At 40.2% G+C, this 21,788-nt stretch overlaps 1 protein-coding gene across 1 annotated transcript in view; it reads right to left on the bottom strand.

The window, feature by feature from the left end:
• The window catches only part of SLC35F5 (solute carrier family 35, member F5), an 83,664-nt gene extending 65,969 nt beyond the window's left edge, over positions 1-17,695 (bottom strand). Inside the window, exons 1-4 of the mRNA XM_006894451.1 lie at positions 17,503-17,695; positions 16,327-16,417; positions 16,042-16,183; positions 15,004-15,147 (exon numbers count right to left, since the gene is read on the bottom strand). Coding sequence (XP_006894513.1) covers positions 15,004-15,147; positions 16,042-16,183; positions 16,327-16,417; positions 17,503-17,542 — 417 coding nt within the window. The 5' untranslated portion in view covers positions 17,543-17,695. The remainder of the gene's footprint in view (positions 1-15,003; positions 15,148-16,041; positions 16,184-16,326; positions 16,418-17,502) is intronic.
• Between the last annotated feature and the right edge of the window lie 4,093 nt (positions 17,696-21,788).

Below are 21,788 nucleotides of genomic sequence, written 5' to 3'. Positions count from 1 at the left end.
CATGTAGCCTTCACTCTAGACTTCTGTCATGACAAAAATACCTAAACACATATCCCTTTTAAAGTTTTTTCCCTCACCTGTTTCAATGCAGTATACATTATTGAACCCATCTTTCTCAGTCTCTCCCCAACCCCAAGGTCAGTCCTGTTTTACAACAGTGACACCATGCAGTATTTGTCCTTCACTCAGCATAATGTCCTCCAGAGTCACCCATTTTGAATAATATTGCATGAGTTCCTTGTTTTTCAATGCTGCATAGTATTCCACTGTGTGAATATACCACCGCTTCTCTATCCATTCGTTTGTTGATGGGCACTTAGGTTGTTTCCAACTCCTTGCTATTGTGAACAAAGCCACAATAAACAAGGGTGCTCACATATCTGCTTGGATGTCAGTTATGATCTCTTTGGAGTATATTTCCAGTAGTGGGATTGCTGGGTCAAATGCTATCTCTATTTGCAAGTTTTTGAGAAAGCGCCTTCCACAGTGGTTGCACCATTTTACACTCCCACCAACAGAGAAAAAGGGTTCCAGTTTCTCCACAATCTCGCCAGCATTTGTTGCTTGCTGTTCTGTTAAATTTTGCTATTCTGTCTGGGGTGAGATGATACCTCATAGTTGTTTTAATTTGCATCTCTCTTAGAGATAGGGATTTTGAACATTTCTTCATGTGCTTGTTAGCCATCTGAATGTCTTCTTCAGTCAAGTTTCTGTTCATATCCTGTGCCCATTTTTCTATTGGATTATTTGACCTTTATCTTGTCGTGGTGCTCAAGTATTTTATAAATTCTGCATATAAGTCCCTTATCTGATATATCATTACCAAATACTTTTTTCCAGTCTGTGGCTTCCCTTTTTACCCTGTTGGAGAAGTTTTTGGATGTGCATAGGAATTTGATTCTTAGAAGATCCCATTCATCTATTTTATCTTCTCCTGGTTGTAGGCACACAATATTATTAATATCACATGCAAGCAAAACCAAAATCCTCACCATTGGACCAAGACAACATTATGATGTTGTTGTTATATGTCATCGAGTTGACTGCAACTCTGTGTACAACAACCCTAAATGCTGCTCAATCCTGTCCCAATCTCACTGTTTCTGACACACACCTACCCCATTACCCCAGTAACTGACTCAATCCATCTCATAGAGGGTCTTCCTCTTCTGCGCTGTCCCTCCACCCTCCCAAGCATGAGGTCCCTCTCCAAGGACTGGTCCCTCCTTGCAACATGTACAAAGCATATCAGACGAAGCTTCAGAATCCTTGCCTCCAAGGAGCAGCCTGGTTTCACCCTCTCCAGGATGAACCTGTTTGTTTCTCGGCAGTCCATGGTATATTCAATATTCTTTTCCAATACCACAGCTCAAAGGCATGAATTCTCCTATCACCCCTAGTCATTGTCTAGCTCTCTGATGTATAGCATATGATTGCAAAGACCATGACCTGTATCAGGTGCACATTAATCTCCAGACTGACATCATAATAGATGGTGGGGGAAAAAAAACAAACCAACGAAGTTGTGAACTATTTAATATTACGTGGATCACAATCAACACCAAGGGTAACAGCAGTCAAGAAATCCAAAGACATGTTGCCGTAAGAAAATGTGCTGTCAAGAACCTCTGCAAAGTGCTGAAGAGCAAAGATATTATTTTAAAGGTGCATCTGATCCAAGCAATGGCTTTCCAATTATTTGTTCTGCATCTAAATGTTGGACGATGAATAAAGAAGACAGAAAAGTCAGTGCCTTGAATTGCAATGCTGACGCACAGTACGGAACATTCCATGGACTGCCAAAAGAACAACAGGTCTGTCTTGGAGGAAGTGCAACCAGAGTGCTTCTTAGAGTTAATGGTGAAATCCTGTATAGTGATACTTTGCTAATATTGTCAGGAGAGGCTAGTCCTTGTAAACAGACATGCTGGGAAAGGTGGAGGGTCAGAGAAATAAATAAGACCTTCAACAAAATGGATTGACATAGTCCCTGTAACAATGAGATTGAGCATATCAGAGACCTTGAGGATGGGCAGGATAGGACAAGGTTCAGATACCTTGTTCACAGGGTCACTATGAGTCACAGTGAACTTGATGGCACTTAATGATACCACAAAAAAAATAAAATAGATCCTTTTTTGGTTCTTAAATGTGATGACTGGGTATTCATGCTTTGTTTGACATGTGCCTCCCTTATATCTTACATGACACATCATTCATCTGATGGGGACCCACCCCCCCCCCAAAAAAATAGTAACATGGCATAGTGGTAAGGAGCTATGATGCAGTCCTGAAAGAATTCAGTTCTAATCCACCACCTGCTCCACCAGACAAGGGCAATCTTCTCCCATGCAATTACCTGCCTCTAAAAACCTGCTGAAGGGTCAGCTGGTTCTGACACGATAGCACATAACAAAACCAACAATAATACTAAATTACATAAAAAGGTTTTAATTATACACTATTACTGATTTTTCATATTATATTATCATATATAAATAAAAGGATGTTTCTTGTGATGTACTATTATTAATATCCAAAAAGCAGGTTTCAATACAAAACATAACATTAAAATGCATTTTTTCTTTTTAAAGTCAAATTTTTTTAAATTTTATATTGGTTTGCATACGAAATTTGTATACATTATGTTTACAAATATACTTTTGTTAAAACTAAAATACAAATGCATAAATGCAAAAAAATGGCAGGAAATGCCAAAATATTGTCCATGGATATTCCCAAAATGCTAGAATCACATAGATTTCTTTTGGGTTTTTTTTCTATATTTTCTAAATTTTCTACTGTAAATGTGGCATGGGGAGGAGTATCTGACATCTAACATCACAAGGAGAAGAGAAAATCACTGTTAACATCATCCCACAGTTGAGTCCTATGAGTCAGAGAGGTTGGATACACACGCTCTCTTCAACTTTTTCACCAATTCTAACTCTAACTGTCCTGTCCAGGGCACACCCCTCTTCCCTCCTGGACTTAGTAATTCTTTGCAATGCCCACAGAGAACTCACAGACTGTATTCACAAATATGGAGTTTTTCAGGGGAGTAACAGGGTATAACTCTGGATCAAGAATGACTCACAGAATACAGATCTTTGATTAGGAGATCTTCTTAGTCACACCCACAAGCAGGTGTCTTCCTGGACCTTGACCCTTCAGCTCTGGGTCCTCAGTCCTCTTAGGTCTGACCTTTGTTCTGCTTGGGCAACTGTTACAAAGTTCTTTAGCCACATCCAGAGTCACCTTACTCCATCAGCAAGCCTTCTTGTAGACAATAAACTTGCTCACACGTATGTGGGTAAACCTCTGCCAGTCTCCCGGGTGTGCGCTAACAGTTATTTGTTGTATTTGCTGCTGCTTCTTACTTTCTTGTGAAATTTCCACTGTCAGTTATTTTCATTCTCTCAGCTCTAAATTGTCAGTGCAGGAACACTCAGTCCAAGGGATATAGTCTATTTTTAGCTCCTCCTGGAGGTTGTTTGGTTCCCCCCTTTTAATACTATGTCTCTGATAAGTCAATCAAGGCAGAAAATTGATCCATCCCCCGAGTAGAGTTTCATTTACCTTATTTGCATGGCCCCAACCCTATAAAGGTACCATCTATCTTACTAGCAGTACTAGCAAGCTGTCCAATCCCTTACTGAGCCATAAGCACCTTATTTGCACCCAATCATTCCCTGGTAATTATAAAAGTATGGTGAGAAAGGCCACATAAAATGATCCATCACACTGTATCTACAATGTGCACATATTTATATACATATGATATATTCTACTTCTGCAAAGTAAAACATGTATATGTGTATTTATATTTCTCCCCAGTTAAATTTATGTATGCAAGTACATGCACATTTCTGGGCTTCACCCCAAACATTCAAATTTTCTATTTCTATAAGAAAATAACATCACTGTGTACACCATGACTTTTTACACTGTGAATAAGAGGATTGGTACATCCAAAAAGAACATAATTTTATTATATATATCTGAGACAAAGCCTAAAAATGTTATTTTCATTTTAGTATTCAGAATAATAGTTTTAAAACTATCTTTAGAAACCGTAAATCTAACAAGAATCTTATAAACATATATACATGTAAAATTTCAACTATAGTAAAAAATATAAATAACACCAACAACATCTAAGTACTAGAAAGTGTGAGGTGGTTTTGTTTTTTAAATGACAAATGATCAAAGAACAATTTGAGTGTCATTAGGACGTGCAGATATGCAGGCCAGTCCTCACAGTGTTCATTAATTTGGACTCTTTACAAATGTTCCTACTAGAGATCTTGTGTACTGACATGAGTTGATTTGAAATTCCATATGAATCCATATATAACAGCTGGGTCTTGGCAAATTAGTTGAGAATTCTTAGTTGAGACATAAACACAGGCTATACACATGGATTTCACCTAATGGTATGCATTGGAATCAGATCAATTACCTCTTTGGAAAGAATCACTAGAGAAGCTCAATATCAGCTGTGAAAACTAGGCCAGGTGCTGATTGTGTAACAGACCATTAACTGACTCATATGCAAGTTCAAGCTGAAGCTGAGGAAAATTGAATCAAGTCCACAGGAACTAAAATTTGACCTTGAGTCTATCTCATATGAATTTAAAACAATCTCAGGGATATGTTTGATGCCTTGGACATTAATGAGCAAAGACCAGATGAGCTGTGAGAGGATATCTAGAATATTACCCAGGAAGAATACAAAAGTCATTACAAAGACAGAGGAGGAAGAAAAGACTAAGATGGATATCAGAAGGAACTCTAAATACTGCACAGGATTGCCAAGAAGCTTAAGCAAAGGGCAAGACATTAAGGAGTGAAACAGTAGATTCCAGAGGACAGCGCAGGAAGATAAAGTAAAGTATTACAACGAAATGTGCAAGGAGCTGGAGTCAGAAAATCAAAAGGGCCGAACACGCTCAACATTTCTTAAGCTCAAGGACCTGAAGAACAAATGCAAACCTCAAGTTGCAATACTTAAGGAAACCTCAAGTTGAAATAGTTAAGGATGCTTTGGGCAGAATATTAAATGGTCCAGGAAGTATTAAAAGAAGACAGAAAGAGTATACAGAGTCATTGCACCAAAGGAATTTGTGGACACAGATGAATTCCATGAAACAATGTATGAGCAAGAGCCTGTGGTGATTGAAGGAAGAAATTCAAGCTGCTCTAAAAGAAACGGCAAAAAACAAGACTCCAGGAATTGATGGGATACTGATTGACATATTTCAACAAACAGATGCTGTCCTGGATGTGCTCGCCAAGTTGTGCCAAGAAATCTGGAGGAAAACCACCTGGTCAACTCACTGGAAGAGATCTGTATTTGTTTCCATTGATTTGACAGAACGTAGAAATTATTGAACAGTATCACTGAAATCACATGCAAGCAAGATTCTGCTGAAGATTATCCAAAAATGACTGGAACAACTTATCAACAGAAAACTGCCTGAAGTGCAGGCTAGATTTAAAAGAGGCCGTGGAAATAGGGACACTATAGCTAATGTCAGATAGATCTTGGTTGAAAGCAGAGAGTACCAGAGGAATGTCAATCAAAGTTTCATTGACTATTCAAAAGCATTTGACTGTGTGGATCACAACAAACTGTGTCTGACTCTGAGAAGAATGGGAATCCTAGAATACTGAATTGTGCTTATGCAAAACCTATACTTGGACCAGTAGGCAGTCCTCAAAGCAGAGCAAGGAAACATTGCATGGTTCAAAATTGGGAAGAGTGTGCATAAATGATGTGTCCAATCTCCATATCTTTTCATTCAATATACGGAATAGATTATCCAGGAGGCTGAGCACTATGAATGTGGCATCAAGACTGGAGGTACTCCTATCAACAGCCTATGTTATGCAGAAGACTCAACCCTGTTTGCTGAAACTGAGAAGGATCTGAAGTGCTTGCTGCAGAAGGTCAAGGACTGCAGCCTTCAATACGTATTGAAGCTCCACATGAAGGAAATAAATATTCTCACCACTAGTCCATTTGGCAGCATCATAATAGATGGTGAAGAGAATGTGATTGTTGACAGCTTCAGTTTGCTTGGCTCTACAATCAACACTCTTGGTACTAGCAGCCACGAAATTTAAAAGACAAGTTGCATTAGAAATGTCTGCTATCAGAGACTTCTCCAAAGTACTGAAGAGCAACGATGTCAGTCTGGAGACTAAGGTGCACCTGATAAAGGCCATGGTCTTTGCAATTACTTGCTATGCGTCAGAGAGCTGGACAATGACTAGGGATGATAGAAAGAGAGTTGATGCCTTTGAGCTGTGGTGCTGGAGTAGAGTACTGAATATATCATGGACTGCTAGGTGAACAAACAAGTTCGTTCTGGAAGAGGGTGAAGCCAGGCTGCTCCTTGGAAGCAAGGATTCTGAGGCTTCATCTGACATACTTTAGACATGTTGCAAGGTGGGATCAGTCCTTGGAGAGGGATATTATGCTTGTGAGGGTGGAGAACAGCACAGGAGAGGGAGACCCTCAATGAGATAGGATGATTTAGTCATGGGGTAATGGGGAACATTGTGTCAGAGATAATAAGATTGGCAAGGGATATAGCAGGGCTTAGGGCTATTGTACATAGGGTCGCTATGAGTTGCAGGCAACTCTATGGCACATAACAACAACAACTGCCACCACCACAAGTATAGTAAATAATTCTTTCACACAATGATACACTTTACAGGTTCACTAAAACTTAAGAATGGTAGCTAACCTGAGATTTAGTTGTTTTATAGGTATGTGATTAATGAGACCTTAAACAAAGCACATACCATGTGATTCTCAAAAACTGAGGTAAGCAAGAAGATATTTCTAAAATTTGGAGGGGCATCCACTTCCAAAATAGCTTGCCTCCAGAAACTCTATGAATGTGGAGAAACTATGAAAGTTATTCAAGTGTTCAGGTCGTATGTTCTTAGGGTGGCTGAGTCATCTACAACTTGACAGCACCTAGCAACAACAACCCAATCATAAAATTGGTGAAGGACATGTCTAGAAAGTTCACAAAGAAGGATGTTCAAATAGTCACCAAGCACACAAAAAGATGCTCAGCATCAGTATGCACCACAGAAGTGCAATTCAAAAATACAATGACATACAATCACACTCCTACTAGAACAGCTAAGAGGGGGAAAAAACAAACACCTTGAAAATAACAAGTGTTATCATTAATGAAGGGAAATTTTCATTCTTTCCCAATGCTGGAAGGAAGGCAAATGTCATCGCTATTAGGGAAAAAGACTCAAAAATTGAACTAAAAATTGAACAAAAAAGTAAAAATTGAAGAATTATATAACCTAGGAATTCCATTCCCATACATAAATATTTCTAATACACCAAAAACTTGAAAGCAGAGACTGAACTAGTACACCAATGTTCACTGCAGTACAATTCACAGTAGGCAAAAGGTGGAAACAACTAATGTCCATTAATGAAGGAATGAATAAACAAAACGTGACACACACAATACAGTGAAATATTACTCAGCCAGTGGAAGAAATGAATTCTTGATACATGTGTGGATGGAGCCTGAAGATATTACCCTAAGTGAAAAAGTACTTCTTATATATAAAAGACAAGAAATTTTCAATGTCTAGAAAACCAGTTTTTTAATGGTTATCAAAGTGGGAAGTAGGGAGATTAGTTACAGTAATGAAAAATACTAAGTTGACTAAGGACAGGGTTGCTCAACTAATCACTATAATTGCGGTCAATAAGTTGTATAAATTGGTTAAATTTGTGTGCTAAAAACATTAAACAGTGACCAAAAAAATGCTAGCTGCAGCAGCTGCGAATATACAGTCACACATCTGATGGGATTTGGTTCCTTGGTTGGGAGATTTTGGGTCATGATTCTATAGGACATGGTCAGTGTTTTTCTACTCTAACTCATAGTGTAAAGTACAGAGTCTGGCATTATAAAAAGTGGCCGTCTCAGGCAAAATGGGTCTCTATTCACTGGAAGCAAGAGAATAATAAGAAGTGTCAGCAGTAGAAGAAGTATATGTAATGCTAATTACCTCCAGGAACAACTGTCTCTTTTGCCATGGACTAGAAAACCTCGATGGTACTGGGAAACATTAATGAGCATTCTTATCAAATATACCATGGGAAGATCCTGATAAAAAGGGTGAAAAAGTAAAACAAAATTTCAAATTCTCATAGAGTCTAAACTTTCTGGAGTCAGAATCATTGAAGACTGATAAAACCCAAGAATTACTGTCCTGATATCATTTTTAATCATGGTACTAGAGATATTGTAGCTAATGTTAGATGGATCTTGGCTGAAAGCAGGGAATACCTGAGGAATGTCTATCTGTGTTTCATTGATTATGTAAAGGCATTTGACTCTGTGGATCATAACAAACTGACTCTGACATGACAAGCTGACTCTGAGACGAATAGGAATCCCAGAACACTTGATCATGCTAATGAGAAACCTATACTTGGACCAAGAGGTAGTCGTCAGAACAGAGCAAGGAAACACTGCATGGCTAAAAATTAGGAAGGGTTTACGCCAGGGATATGTCCTGTCTCCATACCTTATCAACCTATATGCAGAACAGATTATCCGGGAGGCTGGGCTCTATGAGGAGAAATGTGGAGTCAAGATTGGTGGAAGAGCTATCAACAATCTGCATTATGCAGATGACACAATCCTGCTTGCTGAAACTGAGAAGGATCTGAAGCGCTTGCTGCAGAGGGTCAAGGATTGCGGCCTTCAATATTGACTGAGGTTCAATATCAAGAATACAAAGATTCTTGCCACTGGACCAATTGGCCACATCAGGATGGATGGTGAAGAGACCTGAGATTGTTCACAGCTTTAGTTTGCTTGGCTTCACAGTCAACATTCTTGGCACCATCAGCCAGGAAATTAAAAGACGTACTGTGATGGTAAAGTCCACTGTTAGGGACCTCTCCAAAGTGCTGAAGAGCAATGGTGTCTCTCTGGAGACTAAGGTACACCTGATACAGGCCATGATCTTTGCAATCACTTGTTATGCATCAGAGAGTTGGACAATGACTAGGGAGGATAGAAAGAGAATTGATGCCTTTGAGCTGTGGTGCTGGCGAAGAGTATTGAGGGTACCATAACTGCTAAGAAAACAAACAGATTCATCCTGGAGAGGGTTAAATCAGGCTGCTCCTTGGAGGCAAGGATCCTGAGGCATCGTCTGACATATTTTGGACATATTGTAAGGAGGGACTGGTCGTCGGGGAGGGACATCATGATTGGGAGGGTGGAGGGACGGTGCAGAAGGAGAAGGCCCTCTATGATGTGGACTGATTCAGTGACTGGGGTAATCAGGATGGGTGTGTCAGATATGGTGCTACTGGCACAGGACAGAGCAGAGTTAAGGGCTGCTGTACAGAGGGTCGCTATGAGTCACAAGCAACTTGATAGTACATAACAACAACAAGCCAAAAATATCCTTAGAAGCCATCACACTGAAAAGCTGAGTTTAATGAGTAAAAAGAAAAGAATGAAAAGGCCTACCATGGGCATAAGCACTCACAGTAATCAAAGGAGCTTGCTACTGGTAGAAAAAGAGGCACGTAGACCACTGTAATGGAACCGAGAACTCAGAAATAAACCCATCCTATGGTCAACTGATCTTTGACCAAGAGAAGAAGTTTATTAAGTGAAGACAAAATCATCTTTTCAACAAATACCACTTGTAAAACTGGATAACAATTTGCAAAAAAAAGAAACAAGATCCATACTGTAATTTTGTTGTTATGTGCCATCGAGTCGCTTGTGACTCATAGTGACCCTATGTACAACAGCCCTAAACTCTGCTCTGTTCTGTGCCAATCGCACTATCTCTGAAGTACCATCCAGATTACCCCAGTCACTGAATCAATCCACCTCACAGAGGGCCTTCCCCTCCTGCGCTGTCCCTCCACCCTCCCCAGCATGATGTCCTTCTCCAAGGACCGGTCTCTCCTTACAACATGTCCAAAGTATGTTAGACGGAGCCTCAGAATCCTTGCCTCCAAGGAGCCACCCGGTTTAACCCATTCCAGGACAAACCTGTTTGTTTTCCTAGCAGTCCATGTTATTCTCAATACTCTTCTCCAGCACCACAGCTCAAAGGCATCAATTCTCCTCCTATCTTCATCATTGTCCAACTCTCTGATGCATAACAAGTGATAGAAAAGACCATGGCCTGTATCAGACCCACCTTAGACTCCAGAAAGACATCATTGCTCTTCAGTACTTTGGAGAGGTCCCTAACAGCAGATTTTCCCATGGTAATACAACCTTTTAATTTCCTGGCTACTGGTGCCAAGAGTGTTAACTGTGGAGCCAAGCAAACTAAAGCTGTGAACAATCTCAACCTCTTCATCATCCATCCTGATGTGGCCAATTTGTCCAGTGGTGAGAATCTTTGTCTTCTTGACATTGAGCCTCAATCCATATTGGAGGCTGCAGTCCTTGACCCTCTGCAGCAAGTGCGTGAGATCCTCCACAGTTTCAGCAAGCAGGCTTGTGTCATCTGCATAACGCAGATTGTTAATAGCTCTTCCACCAATCTTGACTCCACATTTCTCCTCATAGAGTCCAGCCTCCCGGATAATCTGTTCTGCATACTGGTTCAAAAGATATGGAGACAGGACACATCCCTGGCATACTCCCTTCCCACTTTTGAACAATGCAGTGTTTCCTTGCTCTGTTTTGACGACTGCCTCTTGGTCCAAGTATAGGTTTCTCATTAGCATGATCAAGTGTTCTGGGATTCCTATTCTTCTCAGAGTTATGTTATGATCCACACAGTCAAATGCTTTCTCACAGTCAATGAAACACAGATATACATTCCTCAGGTATTCCCTGCTTTCAGCTAAGATCCATCTAACATTAGGTACAATATCCCTAGTACCATGATCCCTTGTAAACCCAGGCTGGACTTCTGGCAGTTCTCTGCTGATGTGCTGTTCCAGTCGTTTTTGGAAAATCTTCAGTAGAATCTTGTTTGCATGTGAAATCAATGATATTGTTCTACAGTTTCCACATTCTGTTGGGTCACCTTTCTTTGGAATGGGAAGAAATATAGATCTCTTCCAGTCAGTTGGCCAAGTGGTTGTTCTCCAGATTTCTTGGCACAACTTGATGAGCACGTCCAGGGCAGCATCTGTAAGCTGAAATATGTCAACTGGTATACCATCTATTCCTGGGGCCTTATTTTTTGCCATTTCCTTCAAAGCAGCCTGAACTTCTTCCTTCATCACCATAGGCTCTTGCCAAACAAACAAAAAAAACCCTAATTCAAGGACCTTGGCATAAAATTAAAAACTAAAATAAAATAAAATAGTAGAAAAAAACTGAAACAATATTGCAGCAAACATTAAGTATGGCTAAGGAGAATATAAAATCTGACATCCAAGTAACAAAGGATAAACTAGATAAAAGTGACTTTCTAAAATTTAAAGAGAAAGTACAGCCTCTGGAGGCAAAAATGATAAAGCTTTGGCTCACATACTTTAGGCATGTTGCAAGGAGGGGCTAATACTTGGAGAGAGACATGATGCTCAGAAAGCCAGAGGGTTGACAAAGGAGAGGAAGACCCTCGACCAAATGGATCAACAGAGTAACTGTCACAATGGGCTCTATGGTGTCAGAAAGTGTGAGGATGGCATAGGATAGGCGAGGGTTCAGATCTGTTGTTCAGAGAGTTACCATGGGTTGTACTCTTCTCAATGGTACCTAACAACACAAGAGTAAAATCTCCAAAATAGTAAAAAGAGAATCTACAAACTGGGACAAAATACTTAGAAATGAATGGCACATCTGACAAGAGACTTATCTCTAAAATTCATCAATTCTTCAACAAGAAAATACAAGCAACTCAATTACAAAATGGGCAGAAGACTTGCACAGACACTTCACCACAGACATTCTGATAGTCAACAAACACATAAATAAATTCTCAAGATAGGGAGCTTTGGTGGCCTAGTGCAAGAAGCTGCAGTATAATCTTGAAGACATGTGGTTCAAATACACCAGATGTTCCACTGGAGAAGGAGGGGCAATCTCCTTTTGTACCAGTCAGATCCAATTTGATAATACACAATAAGAATTTTAAAAAAGAGAGAGAGAAAGAAATGCTCAAGATAACTATTCTACTGTTGTTGTGTGCCATCTAGTCATCTGTGATTCAAAGTGACACTGTGTACAACAGCTCTGAAAACTGCCCTATCCTGAGCCAATCTCACTGTCTCTGACACACCGACACCCATAACCCCAGTTATTGTGTCAATCTATCACATCTGGGGTCTTTCTCTCCTGTGTTGACCCTTAATCCTTTCAAGCATGATATTCTTCTCCAAAGAGGAGATACCATCTTATCATAGCAAAAATAGTAATGTTTAATAATAAATCTAACAGCACATGCTGGTAAGGGTATAGAGAGATTAGAACTCTCATATACTGCTGGTTGGTATATAAAAGCATGCAACCAACCTGGAAAGCAGTCTGGTATTTCCTTAGAAAATTGGGAAAAGAAATATCATCTGATGCAGCCAATCCTATTATTATGTATACATACCAAAGACAGAAGAGGTACAACCCAACATTCATGTCCATCAATGAATAAATGCCTAAAGAAACTGGATGCTTTCACACAATGGAGTATCATATGAAAAACACCCTAAAAGTTGTATAATACTACACAATATGGTTGGATCTAAAATGTGCTTAGTGGCCTAAGTCAGTAACAAAAGCTCAAGTATGTTGTTGTTGTGTAATTTTAAGTTGGAACTGACCCACAGTTGACCTTCCAGAGGGTTTTCAGAGGCACTAATTGCAGGAGGGGAAGACCCTCTATGAGATGGATTGATTCAGTGACTGGGGTAATCGGGATGGGTGTGTCAGAGGCAGTGCAGTTGGTGGTTGGCGCAGGATAGAGCAGGGTTTAGGGCTGTTGTGCATAGGGTCGCTATGAGTGGAAAACAATTACATGGGAGGAGATAAGATAGCCTAGCCTTCTCCGCCCCCTCTAGCAGCTGGCAGATCAAACTGTGTACCTTAGGGATTGCAGCTAAGATTCTTACCTCTAGGCCACCAGAGCTCCCTAAAGGAAGAGTTTAACACAGATATAATCAATCTTGGAGGGTTAACAGAAAAGAGAAGGGAGCAAAAACTAATAGATAAATTGAGTGAAGGAAAATGCAATATACAACAAGGACTTGAGGAGATACTATAATTAATTACATTAAAGAATTATAACTAATGTTACAAAGCCAAATTTGTACGAATAAAGCCCTTGCAGAGAGGAAAAAACCCAACTATCTGCACGGGATCAAAGTGACAAAAGTAACTTCACAGATTAGACAGGAGCCTTAGGAGGTAATGAATTTAGGTTATGGGAAAGAAACAGCTTAAAAGGGGGGGTGAAAATGGTTGTGCAACTAAAAAAAAAGTTGTACAACTCAAAAAATATGATCAATGCCACTAGAATATGCAGAAACTAGTGAACTAGGGTACATTTTACTGTATATATTCTCTACAATAAGATAAATAAAATTTAGGGAGAAAATAGTCTTTCTTCCTATTATCAAGGTTTCAGTTAGTAAAAAATTATTTCATTTTGATTAGATCCCAACCAACAACTATGGTAACAGCAGTCAAAAAAAAAAAAGATCAAAAGACCTGTTGCTTTGGGTTACTTTGCTGTCAGGAAGATTTCTGAAGTGCTGAAGAGCAAGTATGTCAATTTAAACACTCACGTGCACCTGACTCAAACCACAGTATTTTAAATTATTTTCCATGCTTCTATAAGTTGGACAATGAGTAACGAAAACTAAAGAATGAATGTCTTTGAATTGTTAGTGAAGTGCATTGACTATCCCATGGATGACCAAAAATCCAAACAAGTCTATCTTGAAGTAAGAGAATACTAGGTGCTCCTTGAAGGCAACGATGGTGAAACCTTGTGTCACATTTTTTTGGCATTTATCAGGAGGTATCAAGCCTTAGGAAAAAAAAGGCATTATGCTTGCAAAAGTATAGTAGGTAAAGAGAAGAAGACCTTCAAGGAGATGGATGGACATAATGCAATAATGGGCTTGATCACGGCAGAGATTATAAGAATGAAAAAGGACAAGGCAAGGGTTTTAATCAGCTGTTCACAGATGCCATGAGAAGTTGACACTATGATATCTAACCATAATATCCAGTTGGGTAATGACTCAAAGATTGTAGAAAGCGGAGAAAGTGATAATGTTCTTTTCATTTCACTTAAGGAATTTGATAACAAGTGGATCAGAAGAATATGACCCATTACTTGGAATATACATTGAGGATATATGAGAACTGAGGCACAAACTGAGATTTGTAAACCAATGTTCATAGCAGCATTATTCACCATCGAAGAACATGGAAAGGGCCCGAATGTCTAACCACAAACTAATGGATTGAGAAATTATGTTACATTCACACAATGGAATACTACGCAGCACACAGGAGCAATAACTTTGTATATTATTACCTAACTTGGGAGGGACTGGAGAGCATTATGCTGAGTGAACGAACTCAGTCCCCTAAGGATAAATATTGTAAAAATCCATTATTGTAAAATGAATATAAGAATCCAGGAGGGGTGGGGAAGGCTGGAAGCAGAGGAATATGGACGTGCAGGGGGAAGAGGGGATTAATCACTGGATTGTACAATTTGATAGGGGGGGTAAGGGTAAATGAACTAGTAGAGAAAAAAATTTTAAAAAAAGCATCTATGTCTCTTATACTACTTCATGCACTTAGTTAAATTTACATCTGAATATCTTTAAAGAGATTAATATATCTTTAAACTTTAAAGTTTAAAATATAATTTCCCTTTTGTGAAAAACAACATATTCAAACTTTGTAAATTAATCAGTATAAAATTTTAAAACAGAAAAAATATAATTTCTCCACCAAATACTTATAATTTTTTTTAAAAAAAATTACTTAAACTTACAAAAGCAGCATGTTTTCCTCGAAATCCTCTTGTACACTGTTGTCTCCATGGCTTCCAAATAATAAAACCGAAGAGGTATAGAACAAACATAGATGTCTTTGCAAAGGTGCTGAAGAATGGTTTGTTGTACTGAGTGAAAACATACTATAGAGAAAAAAAATTACAAAGACAAATATGAGATGACTTTAAATCTTACTTAAAATCTTATCTCCAGAAATATAAGGCCATTACATTATTTTTTTTAATTTGTAAGATGTTAATTTGAAGAACAAGATCAAAAAAGACTATATTAAAATTTATATTCACTTCTGAATACTGTATACAAGTATAGTATTCCTAAGCAAAAAGCAGAGATCTGCAAAATATCCTATTGAGCATTCACTGAAAACCTTCTAAGCAGTGGGACCTGTATAGGCTTTCCTGCCCTTGAGGAGCTTGCACTCTAGTTTATCATTGTATAGCATAGAGTTGGAAACATCCATACCTGACCCTCCAGCTGGTTTTCATAAGCAGTTAATTGCATGGGAGGAGATTACCATGGAATGTGTCCAATTAGCATTATAGGGGCATTCAAGGTGTTAGGGTAATATCAAAGGTTGGTAGATTAGTTTGAAGATTATGGAGAAGTTTCCCCAACAGAGGAAATCTTGAGCTATGTCTGAAGGACTGACTAAGAATTAGCCCAAGTTTTGAAAATCCCACTGCTATATTCCACTAGAAAATAACATTTCTATAAAAAAAGAACTGCATTTTAAAATGACCAATAGAAAAACCTTGAAATGTTAAAAAATTAGGTATAAAGTATCTGTTTCTAATTACTCTTTCTAAAAAATACACAAAAACTGTGTGAAACAAGAAAAGGAATATCCTTTAAGTGTCAGCTCTGTGCCACTAATTAATTATCAGAGAAAATACAGTTTCACAATATTAAAAATACTGCTTTTCCTTAGTGTGACATAATAGTGGCTTGGATACTCAAACTTAACATTAATACTTATTATTCCAATGTAGGACTACCCCTAGAATAAAATTACATACCGAAGTAAGTTCCGAGGAAGCCACCCAGATCACATCAACAAGTAGGAGAATAACAATCCCAAGAGCCATCCGCCTGCGCTGTGTGAACCCACTGCTCTGGGAATTGATGTGGTTCATGTTAAACACACAAACCATCTGTTGTCTGGGTTTTTAGAGAAATACAGATCAAATCAGAAATTATTTTTTTAAAGCTAATCTTATAAAAATGAGAGAGAAATCTGGTAACAGAAACAAGTGGCAATTATGATAAAAAACCACATGGGAAAGAAATGGTTTGCAACTTACCTGATTTTAAGGGCTTTTCTGAGGTCTTCAAAAGTAATGCCTGGAAACTGGGCAAATCTGAGTCTCAAAGGGGGTGAAGAACTCAGCCCACCTAAAAAATGGACAATGCTTGTGAAAACAGCCAGGTTCAAATAAGAGTTACAACACTCTTTTATTATCTTCAAATTGAAGTCAAATAAAGGAAGGGGGGACCCATTAAAATGTATTAACTGCAACAGGCGACTTTGTTCTAAATTCTAGTCGCAGACGACTCGAAGGCACATAACAACAACAACAACATCCACCCAACATTTCAGACTAGGATCTCAAAAGTACATACACACAATCAGGGTGAAGTCTCTCTCAGGGAGGAGTGATAGGGAATGGCAAAGGACACACCGACAAAGGAGATTAATCAGAACTGACTTTGACAAGCACCGAGGCAATTGGACAGTTAAAACAGACATTCGGATGGCGGGGAAGAAGAACAAACTGGGGAGGAGGGTGGAGAGAATGGTGCAGCAATGAAGGAGTGAAAGCCCAGAATCCCTGTGAATGTTCATTGAAACTAATAAAATTTAATAATAATAAAAAAAAGTACATACACACATAGCAAAAGCAAGCATGAACCATATGTTTAAGCAACAGTCGGCTGCTGGGCAATGGCCTCACAGAATGTCCTGAGATCACAGCCTGCTTCTGGCTGCAGAGGATTCACCCAGGAAGGACTCTAGACCAAGCCTATGTCTAAAGGTGTCTTTTCTGTCTCTATCTCCTCTCTTGGGAGTGGGTTACTTGAGAGCGAGGAAATTTGTTGTGGGTCCTGAGGCACCTCTGCAATCGCCTCACTCTGGGAGGGCAACTGACCCTCACCACTCCCCCACCTAACCCTGTCACTGCATTTCAGACCCAAACAGGAGAGGGCCTGGGGAGGAAACAGCTGCCACAGTGGCTCCTCTTCCTCTTTAACTAGACAGCAAAGCATTCTTACAGGGTCAGGGACCCAGAGAGTGCACTGGACCACCGACTAGCAGTGTCCACAGCGTTCAGGTCAGCACGGCTCCGGGTGCCTTGGCAGCTACCCCGTCCCTAAGAAAGGTCCCCATTTCGGTCAGGGCACCCCGACTGCCACCAAGGAGGGAAACCCTGCAGTCCATGGGACCTCGGCCTCGGGTGGGAGACATGGATCCTCCCTACCTGGCTTTACTGCCCCGCGATGGCGTCGTGGCGGCACCATGAGCAGAACCGGCCGGGCCCCGCCGCCGCCCAGCTCCGCGGCCGCGGCCTTACAGGGCTGTCACCGCGCCTGACATGGCGCCGTATTAGAGGCACTGGTGCCCCTCCGAGCTAGGCCGCTGACGCCACCCGGCTCGACTGGGCCCCGAAGGACAGGACCTGGGGAAGTGAGGCGATTCCTCGGACAGCGACAGCTGAGACTCCTAGGCCCGGGGATCGTCTCTAACCCGCCCCGCCTCCGCCCTGTCAGACCCACAGTCCCGCCTCACGCCCGAAGGGCGGCGCGCACCGGTGACGTCATGCCGCGCGCGACGCGGGGCACGTGTCTGCTTCCGGGACCATCTCCCGGAATGGAGCTTAGCCAAGTTTTGTCTTCTGGGAGGGGCGAGAGACCAAAGGAAGAAGAGCGTGGGGGCTGAAGTAGTGGGAGGGACAGTTCACGCTGTCAGATGGCCCACTAAAATAAAAGTTAGCAACTCCAATTCTTAAAAAAAGTCTAGTTACTGAAACATCCAGTGTCACTGTCTCCAGCTTGATGTGTGTGTGCCCTCTAGCAGGTTTTTAGAGACAGCAGATCGCGTAGGAGGAGATTGCCAATACTCCTGCAGCGCTTCTGGTGTATTTGAACCTTGTGCCTCTAGAATTACAGAACAGCTTATTATCACTACGACACTAGAGTTCCCTCTTCCTTGGTGGTGTATGTTCTGTGCCTTGTAGTCAAGTACGACTTAAAGCGACCTTATGAATAGTCATCTGGAACCCTGCCTTAACCTGCACCATCCTAATCGTCTCTGACACTAGAGTCCATTGCTGAAGTCAGCACTGTTTCAATCGTCTAGTTGGACTCCTCCTCTCCTTCACTGGTCATCTTTCCAAGCACTGTGCTCCTTTCCAAAGAAGAGCCTAGCATAGCAACATGTTCAAAGTATGGGACAAATATATGTTGTATCTCAGCATCAAGAAAACAATGTCCTCACCAATTGACCTAAAGACAATATGGAGAAAAGATTGAAGTTGTTAACAACTTCAATTGTTAACAACTTTGTGTTACGTGGATCCACATTCAACACTCATAGTCAAGTAAAAGTAAAATATCAAAAGAAGATGTGTCCCGTTGAGAAAAGCTGCTGTCAAAACCTTCTCTAAAGTGCTAAAGAAAAAAGATGTCCGTTTAAAGACTAAGGTGTGCATGATCAAAGTCCTGGTCTTTTCAGTTGCTTATAGATCTGAAAGTTGGACAATGTACAAAGATGGTAAAAGAAATATTGATCCTGTGGAATTGTAGAATGTTCCATGGACTGCCAAAACAATAAACACAAGTTTTTCTCAGAAAAAGTGCAAACAAGATGCTCCTTAGAGGCAAGGATGGTGAAACTTAACCATGTGATGAATGCCCTGCTTCAGCCTCCTTTGGTTCGACAAAGGCTTGAACCAAATGTGAGAAACAGAAAGGTAAGATTGTGGATTAATCCCCTAGTTTTGGCCTGATATGTATGTCCTGCTCAACTTAATCTTGACCTGGGTCACACCCTTATTACAACAAGCAGTTAAAATGAAAGGCAAGGGAACAGACATGAAGGTGAAAGTAAAAATAGTTTCATTAGAAAAGATACATACTGCATTGAAGCCAATGAGGGAAAGAATAGTTTAAAAGTAATATATTTTAGGGCATTATGATTATCATAAGAGTCTGGAATGAGGGTTGCAGAGTGGAGTATACTCCAGATGGGGTGGGGGGGTGGATTGTATACCAATGAAGGAGTTTTTCTTTTGCTTTTCAAGGAGAAGAGCGAACTGGGGGTGGGGTGGGGGCGGGGGAGGAGTGGGCGGGGAGAAAAGTGCAACAATGAATGAATGAAAATCCAAAATCTGTAGATGTTCATTGAAATTAATAAAAAAAAAAGAAAGAAAGAAAAGATAGATACAAGAGAGTCTTTTCTCCAGAAGCAAAGAGGTGGGAAAAGATGCTTTACCACATGTGTCATGGCTTAATATAGCCGGCTTGCTCCTGCATTTGGGCGTGATTTGAGCTTGAATCTGGGCCAATGGGATGGTGTTGCAGAAAAACTTTGGTGGGTGATTGTGTTTCATTGTTCTTGACACCGCTCGTGCACCTAAATCCAGCTGCTTCAAGGAGCAGCCTCAACTCTACATGTCAGGATTAGGAGGCACTTTGGTCTTTTGTTCCTAGGTTCTAACTGGGTAGGGCTTGGTCCTAGTCACTTCCTTTAATCTTTACCTTCTACTGGCTCTTCACATGACTTTTAAGGCTTTTCTTATTTCATTGGTACTTACTTTAGCACTCTTTCTACCCAGCCTTATTTTGTGTCTGACTTATCCAATTCCGACCCTAACAAAACTCTCCCACATACTTAGGGCATGTTGTCAAGGAAGGGGAATGCTTAGAGTAAGTCTTCATGCAAGAAAGGGTCAAGAGTAACAGAAAGAAATGAAAAACCCTCAAATACTACAATCCAAAGATGGATTGACAAAACATTTGTAGCAATGGGCTCAAGCATGTCAGAGATGGTGAGGATGGAGCAGGATATAACAATGTTCCTCTCTGTTGTTCATAGGGATGCTGTGAATTATAGTGGACTTGGCAACATAGAACAACCACCACCACTTTTCTTTTAGTTTTGGCTTTTTTTTTTCATCTAAGGAAAAAAATATAACAATAAATGCCTCATCTGATATTTTTTGTGTGTACCAGGCTTCCATCAGTTTACAAATACCAAATCATGGTATGTAATAAAACTCCATTACTGTTCGCAAGTACTAAGCTACATAGATCTTAGTATCTTCTTCCATATCCTTTTGTCATAGAAAATTATGAAACCCAGGAATGAGTAAAGCAAATGAGTTTACTATAGAATAGATAAGGGAGCTCTGGTGGCCTAGTGGCAAGAAGCTGTGTTGCCATCCTGATAGCAAGCACTTGCCACCAGTTGCACTGCGGGAGAAGCATGGGCAGTCTCTTCCCTTGTGATTAACTGCCTTTGAAAACCAGCTGGAGGGTTAGCTATGAGTCGGTTCAGACTCAGTTGTACACAACAACAACAACATAGAGTAGATAAATAGGAGCTCTGGTGGCCTAATGGTAAAAATCTGCACTGCAATCCTATGGAATAGAAAAAGCTCCATGGGAGTGACACAGCATGAAAGGAAGAATCATAACATTCTCAAACCTTTAGAGAGAAAATTTAGGAAAGGACACAAGACAGATGCAACCTGAAAGGTTTCTAGGTTTGCTCAATTCATTGCTATCAAGTCAGAACTGAAGCACAGTAGACCTTTTAGATTTTCAGAGGGCTGTAAATCATGCTGAAGCAGATTGTCCATCTTTCTCCAGACCCACTAATAGATTTGCACTTCTGAGATGCACTGCTGTAACAAGCAAGAAAGTAATAGAAAACTAGTATTCCTCTAATAATATATTAAAGAGTAATGTGTCTTTTCATTATATTGTTGTTAGGTGCCATCAAGTCGAATATGACTCATATCAGCACTATGAACAACAGATCTGAAGGATGTCTTATCCTTTGTCATCTGCATCCTCTCTGACACACTTGAGCCCACTCTTTCAATCTATCCCAGTGAGGACCTGACTCTCTTTCCCTGACCATCCACCTTTCCAAATATGCTGTGCTTTGCAAGAATTAGCCTCTCCTATTCTGCTAAGGTCAGCTATAACTCGGTTCAGACTCATCAGCACTCAATAACAACAATGCACATGAAATATCTTTGTTTCATTGATTATGCAAAAGCATTTGACAGTGTGGATCATAACAAACTGTGGCTGACTCTGAGAAGAATGGGAATCCCAGTACACCTGATTGTGCGAATGTAAAACCTATACTTGGACAAGGAGGCAATTGTCAGAACAGAACAAGGAAACACTGCATGGTTCAAAATAGGGAAGGGTGTACGCCAGGACTGTATCCTATCTCCATACCTTTTCAATCTTTATGCAGAACAGGTTATCTAGGATGCTGGGCTTTATGAAGAGAAATGTGGCATCAGGATTAGGTGAAGAATCATCAACAATCTGCATTATGCAGATGACACAACCTTGCTTGCTGAAACTGAAGAGGACCTGAAGTACTTGCTGTGGAAGTTCAGGGACTGCAGTCTTCAGTATGGATTGAGACTCAAAATCAAGAAAACAAAGATTCTCACCACTGGGCCAATTGGCAATGTCATAATGGATGGTGAAGAGATTGAGATTGTTCACAGGTTTGGTTTGG

The sequence above is a fragment of the Elephantulus edwardii genome, unplaced genomic scaffold, assembly GCF_000299155.1.
Source record: "Elephantulus edwardii isolate Elephantulus edwardi_28Jun2011 unplaced genomic scaffold, EleEdw1.0 scaffold00143, whole genome shotgun sequence".
NCBI classification, from domain to species: domain Eukaryota; kingdom Metazoa; phylum Chordata; class Mammalia; order Macroscelidea; family Macroscelididae; genus Elephantulus; species Elephantulus edwardii.
This window is presented reverse-complemented; position numbering and strand designations above follow the sequence as displayed.